Source organism: Gastrolobium bilobum, unplaced genomic scaffold (genome assembly GCF_033153095.1).
Source record: "Gastrolobium bilobum isolate Gb01-03AN ecotype WA unplaced genomic scaffold, APGP_CSIRO_Gbil_v1 utg16824, whole genome shotgun sequence".
Lineage (NCBI taxonomy): Eukaryota > Viridiplantae > Streptophyta > Magnoliopsida > Fabales > Fabaceae > Gastrolobium > Gastrolobium bilobum.
The window spans coordinates 615,381-622,734 of NW_026899360.1; the positions used below are offsets into that span (position 1 = coordinate 615,381).

The 7,354-nt window shown below is 29.5% G+C and overlaps 1 protein-coding gene across 1 annotated transcript; it reads right to left on the minus strand.

Annotated features, from left to right (window-relative positions):
* On the minus strand, positions 1 to 2,438 carry LOC133289896 (calcineurin B-like protein 1). The gene is made up of 8 exons (XM_061487914.1): positions 2,360 to 2,438; positions 1,732 to 1,814; positions 1,351 to 1,410; positions 927 to 1,035; positions 765 to 817; positions 424 to 504; positions 162 to 274; positions 1 to 67 (listed from the first exon to the last, which is right to left on the minus strand). The coding sequence occupies exons 1-8, from the start codon at positions 2,436 to 2,438 to the stop codon at positions 1 to 3; spliced, it is 645 nt and encodes a 214-aa protein (XP_061343898.1).
* Between the last annotated feature and the right edge of the window lie 4,916 nt (positions 2,439 to 7,354).

Sequence of the window (7,354 nt, forward strand, 5' to 3'; positions counted from 1 at the left end):
TCAAACCTCAATGTCGTCTTCCACCTTCGAGTTAAACACAAAACTTGGGAAAGTTGTCGTTATGTCCCTGTTTTGATTTCACGATTAATAAATTTTATTATAGTCAGAACATCTCAATATAAGTGATTTCAAAATTTACCAGAAGATAATTTTGCACGTACCTCAGGTAGGGTAGTGTCATGATTTTTAGCAGTGAGGGATTTTGAGACACAAAGTTTTGCCATTCCAATTTGTCTATTTTCCCATCTTGGTTAGGGTCAGCAGCCAAGAAAGTCTAGTCATAAATAAAACACCAAGTTCAAGTCTTTTATTTTGAGATAATTGATTAAAGAAAGAGAGGAGATTAAAGCGTTGATCAACTAGCTAATTAAATTATTCGTCTAATATTTAATATTATATAGAATATTTAGAAACATAACTCACCTTCTGAATGATTGTTTCTATGATCTCATCTGTCAACTTAATTTCAGACTCACAAAGAAGTGCATTTATCATTTGTTTGACCTGTAAGAAATCACCCAAAGCACTTACAAGTAAATAAACCGATGATTATAGATACCAATACACAGATTTGAGTATTTGAGAATGAATGCCACAATAAAAAATCTTTTCATAAAGAATGATTAAATATAACATTTGCCAAGCACAAAGTGTGCAATTATCACTTCTGAACAAAGGCATATACATATAGATTGGTATTTCATTATATTGCGTCCAAAATGAACACTTCAGTTGCATTGAAGAACAAACTATCAACATCTTACCTCATGGCGCTCAATAAATCCTGTATTGTCCAAATCATAGATCCTAAATGAAACTGCAAAAAAAAAAAAAAAAAAAAAACCAAACCAATTATACACAAAAATGGAAATAAGGATAACACACAGGGCCACAATGAATTGATCAGTATTTAATCTTCGACTTACAATCTATCTTGACATCTTCAGGTGCATTTGGGTGGAAGACATTTAGTGCTCTGACGAAGTCACCAAAGTCAATGACTCCCTTCCTCTTAACATCAAATAGATCAAAGATCTGCATTTACAAAAGTTCTGATGTCAATAGAAAATGCTGCTTTGAAGTTGAAATACCACAAGAAACATTTTGGTTGATTCAAACACCAAATGCTAATTGGTTCACAACAAACACATTAGGATTAATAGATTGAGATTTTGTTCCAGAAGCGTATATTTAAACTGCAAATTTTTGTCACCTACTTGCATTGCAAATCATTGATCTAATTCTAAAGAGTGCATATTTAAGCAGTTTGTGGGCATTCAGAAAAGCTTGCAAGCAATCACAACTATAACAGCATGGTTATTAAAATTGCAAAAGGATGTTGTCTAGTACCCGACTTGTGAAGAGATTCTCCTTTTTCCTATTGTTGAAAATTGCCAATTGAAACTCTTCCTGCAAAATAACGCTCATTATTACAATATAGGGTAAAAACTAGCAACTCAATGTGAAGAACAGAAATATTACAAACCTAAATGGTAAAGGGTAGATACAAAGTTAGAAACAACTAAAACTAGTAACCATCATAAAATAATGGGTTTTATAAGAGGTATGTTGTAGGAGAAGTGATTGTGTAGCGTGCCGTAATTTTTTTTCTTTTTTCTTCAAAAAATGTGGACTCTTGTGTGTGTAAGAAAATTTGTTGTGTCATGTTAAATGACAAATGCAAACCCCTAAAATAATTATTGCACAAAGGAGGCATTTTCTATATGGTACCTTGCTTATTAGTCCATCATCGATGACGGACCTGCTGATGCTCTTAAAAAGCTCAAATAGTGCTTCAACCTCACTGACGCTGACTGAGAAACCAAAAATTAACAAACAAGTGAGAAAACTAATAATAACTAGAAAATTAATATAAAGTGCATGCGAGAAAGATAGATAGAATCATATAACAATTCCATGACTAATGCATTACAAAATTAGTAATATTTTTTTTTTATTTAATTAACACGCAGTAGGATTCAAATGCAATTTGTTAAATCGATTATCAATTAAGACAATGAACCGGCAAGATATATTAAAAAAATGGGTTCAGTTCAGTGTGTGTCCTTGGACACAAGGTTTGTTTTTAGCAGTTATAACTATACACTATGAGTTCGTAGTAGAGAGTTATAATATTAAATTGTATTTTTTTTTATTTTTACATCAACAGATAACTTTTGAAGAGATAAAAAAATATAACTATAATATTATAATTATGTATTATTTTTAATACATAGTTATAAGGGTTAAAATTTGTGTAGCTTTGTCCTAAACAAGTACAAAACTTCTTCCCTAAAAAAAATTGTAGGTCCCACGGGAAATCCATCGATTCCATTAAAAAAAAACAACAACAACTTACAAGTTGTCTGTGATGCAAGAGTCATTGCGTCCTCCTGCCCTTGATATTTATCTCCTACTTTAGAGTGGAAACAGCCCATTTATGAAGGAAATGCAGGCAAGTCAGCACGTACTAGACCAGTGCCCGATCTTCCCTAAAATGCATCATCAAATTCATCTTTAAATAATTAGTGACATGCAAATTATCCCACCATTTCACATGTTATCTTAACTAAAAACTGACCAATACTTAAAAAGTAAAAAAAACATTATGAAGGGAAAATGATCAGGAGAAAATGCATGCAGGTATTGAATGCCAGAATAAAATCTGATGGTTCAAAAGAGATGACCATGCCCCTGTGATCACAAAAAAGGATAATATCAAGAAGACTAATTCTTAGATTATGATTATTATTATTTTGGTACACGAAAATCGTGTGAGGGAATAGAGAGTTCTCGGAATTTGATCCTTCAAAACAACAACATATGGGCTATGAGAACATATGAATAATTTAAAAGTTGCAAAAAACGAAGACATATCAAAATCACAGAATTCCACGGATCCTGTAGTACGAATTGATAATTTTATAACCATTATCAACACGTGAATCAAAGGCAGCAAGATCCAGCTAACAACAAAATTTTGAGACATTGAAAATATTTTACCCCTTCTCATGCACGTCAATACTCAACATAACATCTAAATAAAAAAAAACCAAAAAATTGTTTCATGTTTCATGAAAGAATAAGGTCATAGGAACACTATACAATGCAATGCATGAATCACGTTGGAAAAGAGACTCACCGAATTGAAATTAAAAGTTGTTCTAAAATATTAGAATTTGACATTTTGAACAAATTATATATATGGCCATACGAAGAAAACGGCCACTTGCACACAGGGAGAGAGAGAGAGAGAGAGAGAGAGAGAAAGAGAAGATAGGAAACGCGGAATTGTTAAGAAAGGAAAAGTGGAATGAGAGAGTGGGTTAGCTAGCGTTGAACTCTTATATAGAGAGAGGTTCATGCTACTTGTAACAAAAAAAAGAAAAAAGAGAGGTTCATGCTAATCTTGTCCGTAAGATCCTCGACCCAAGCAAAGTTGGGAACGCCAACGGAGACCAAGTCTGTGACAACCAATTTCCTACTGATCAATCCCGATTCCATGCTCCACGAAGAAACTATATAACGATGTTCAAATTTCTCAAACTAGAAGGTCAAACATTAACCATAACTCATTAACATTAACAATATTCTAACGAATAATTAAAATTATTCTTATGCAAAAAAAAATAATAATTAAGATTATTCTTATGTATTATTTATTACTTTTAAATTACGTATTATTGTTTTACATTTGACATCCGTAGATAAACTATTGTTATATTATTTTATTACTGATGATTTTTTTTCTATTTTTTTAGCAATATGTATTATATTGTAGTACCTATCATTCTGTCGTTATATAACATAACAATTGTTTCATTATTATTACGTGGTATTTTTTAAAATTTTAAAATCTTTTAATTCTTATGAACTATAACATTTTTTTTTACTTTTCAGTTTCTTATTCACATTTTTTATCCTTTTCATCTTTTTTTAACCTTTCTAAATTTTAATTGTTTAAAACAATTACTTTAAATTAATTTTTTAAAAATAAAAAATATATAATTACATTTATTAAATATCTTAAAAAAAAATTAATTCTTTTTTTAAATTAATCTTTTAATATTAATTTTATATTATTTCATAGCAAGGATATTTTTGTCCCCGTGAGACAACTTAAATGATAAAAATTTGAGACAGGCAATGAAAATAATTAAGTTTAAACCAGACAATTTCCTCCTCATTCCTGTTTTCACCTCCCAGTCTTCATACTTCATAGTCTCTCGGGGGTTTCCCCAACTCCGAGCTGTGTAGTGAATTCCCTTTTAAACCATAATTATATATATATATGGCTTATCGTTTCTCAAGCTGATTGAGATAATTTTATCTCCGGCTACTAAATCATAACCGTACAAAGATGAATCAATGGTGATAAAGGAAGAGAGAGAAAAAGAGAATCATAACCATTCAAAGGTAAAATTATCTCAAGCAGCTTGAGAAAAACGATAAGCCATATATATATATATATAGGTAAAGGATTTCTCCAGTCACCGGAGATAAAGTTAGCTCCAGTGAGCTCAAAACGACGTCGTTTTGGAGCAGAAATCAAGGTGTTTTTGTAATTATGATATATTGCAGCATTATATTAGTCTTTGTCATTATAATTTTTTAATTTTATAACCCAAAACGACATAGTTTTGAACTCACTGGAGATAACTTTATCTCCGGTGACTGGAGAAATACTTTTCATATATATATATATATATATATATATATATATATATTGGGAGAGTTATATTTATTATCTCTCACTATCAAATCTTAACCGTTGAATATATATATAGGGTTCGCTTTTTCTGCAGTTACTGCAGATAACTTATCTGCAGTAAACCTAATACGACATCGTTTTTGGGCGGAAAAATCATGGTGTTTTTGTAATTTTAATTTATTTCAGGGTTATTATAGTTTTTTAATTATAATTTTTTAATATTTCAATTCCAAAATGACATCGTTTTGGGAGTAAATGCAGATAACTTATCTGCAGTAACTGGAGAAATATTTTTCTGATATATATATATATATATATATATATATATATATATATATATATATATATATATATGATTCATTTTGTGTCTAGTCACACTATATACGGTTTTGTCCAGCCACCCTTTTTAACCATGTAATTCTAGGAGTAAATAGTTATAATATTAAAGTTATCTTTTTCTTTCTCTCTATGTCAGCTACAAGAATCTAAAAAGTTTCTCAAGTGAGAGAAAAAACTTTAATATTATAATTATATATTTCTCGAAATACGTAGTTAAAAGGGGGTGACTGGACAAAGTCTTATATTCTATGATTGTACACCCAATTTTTCCATATATATATATATATATGGTAAAACATTTCTTCAGTCAAAGGAGATAAGTTATCTACGGTGAGCACAAAACGACGTCGTTTTGTGACAAAAATCAAGGTATTTTTATAATTATAATTTATTGTAGGGTTATATTAGTCTTTATCATTATAATTTTTTAATCTTATAACCCCAAAACGACGTCGTTTTGGGCTCACTGGAGATAACTTTATCTCAGTGACTGAAGAAATACTTTTCCCTATATATATATATATAAATTGGGTGTCCAATCAGAGAATATAAGGTTTTGTCCAGTCATCCCCTTATAACTATTTATTTCGGGGAATATATAGTTATAATATTAAAGTTTTTTTTTTTACTCTCTCTCGATAAACTTTTTAGATTCTTGTAGCTGACATAGAGAGAAAGAAAAAGATAATTTTAATATTATAACTATTTACTCATAGAATTACATGGTTAAAAAGGGGTGACTGAACAAAACCTTATATCATGTAACTAGACACTAGATGAATCCTATATATATGTAGGGAGTAATATTTCTCTAGTCACTTGAGATAAATTTATCTTCAGCCACCTCTTATAAATATGTACTATGGGGAGTACATAGTTATAATACTAAAATTGTTTTTTTTTCTATATTTAGAATTTTTTTAGAAACTTGCCGACTAACATGGAAAGAGAAAAAAAAAAACTTTAATATTATAACTGTGTATTTTCCAAGTACATATAGTTAAAGGGTTGGTTGGAAATAAGCTTATCTCAAGTGACTGGAGAAATATTATTCTTATATATATATAGGCTTTAATGTTTCTAAAGTGAATGTAGATAAGTTATTTACATTCACTCCCAAAACGATGTCGTTTTGGGTTGAAAAATTAAAAAACTATAATGAAAAAGACTATTATATCTCTGAAATAAATTATAATTACAAAAATACCTTGCTTTTCGCCTCAAAACGACGTCGTTTTGAGCTCGATGTAGATAAGTTATCTACATTGACCGTAAAAAAAGCGAACCCATATATATATATATATATATATATATATATATATATATATATCAGAATAATATTTCTGTAGTTACTGCAGATAAGTTATCTGCATTTACTCCCAAAACAACGTCGTTTTGAGATTGAAAAATTAAATAATTATAATTATAAAGACTATAATAACCCTGAAATAAATTAAAATTACAAAAATACCATAATTTTCGCGCAAAATGACGTCGTATTAGGCTTTCTGCAGAAAAAGCGAACCCTATATATATATATATATATATATATATATATATATATATATATACTACAGATAACTGCAGAAAAAATGAACCCTTAATTTAAATGTTAAATTAATAAAATTAATTTGAATTCTAATTTTGAATTTTGAAATTAAATAAAATAAATTTGAATTCTAATTTTGAATATTGAATTTGAAATTTGAATTTAAATATAGTTATTAAATTAGATTTAATGAAGAATGAGAAAATAAAGGAAACCAATCAATTAAATTAATTTGAAATAATCAATTAGATTGATTGACCAAAATTAAGGAAATCAATTAATTAAATTAATTGATTGAAATTGGGGAAACCAATCAATTGGATTAATAGGATAAAATTAAGGAAATTACCCAATAAGATTGGAATTTGAAGAGGGCGCAGATTTGACCTAATTTTAGGTTAATGAGGCACGACATATATAGCCTATTTTCTTCTTTAGTTTCGTAACTCTTTTTCTGTAATTTTCTTCACTGGAATCTTAGCCAACATACACATTAGTGTGGCGGCTATCTCTCCCTCTCTTGGGATCACCATTGGTGCCACTCACCTTATTCTCTTCTCTGGTGTCTAGCGACCTCCATTGAAAGGTATTGAATGTTCGAAGAAGTGTTCTTCTCTTATAAGACTACAAGGTGGTGTGTATCTATGTCGAAGGACTTGTGTTTTCAAGTCTGAAGAATTGATCAAGAACACATTTGATTAGGAACCATAATCTGAATAAAGGTGTCAACTTTAAACCCCTAACATGTCTACTGC

Excerpts from the sequence above, each read along its gene's own strand:
- LOC133289896 (XM_061487914.1), bottom strand. The coding sequence starts at position 2,438 with ATGGGCTGTTTCCACTCTAAAGTAGGAGATAAATATCAAGGGCAGGAG. Across the intron at positions 1,411-1,731 it reads ATGATGGACTAATAAGCAAG|GAAGAGTTTCAATTGGCAAT; the intron begins GTACCATATAGA and ends GTTATTTTGCAG. Across the intron at positions 505-764 it reads GATTTATTGAGCGCCATGAG|GTCAAACAAATGATAAATGC; the intron begins GTAAGATGTTGA and ends GATTTCTTACAG.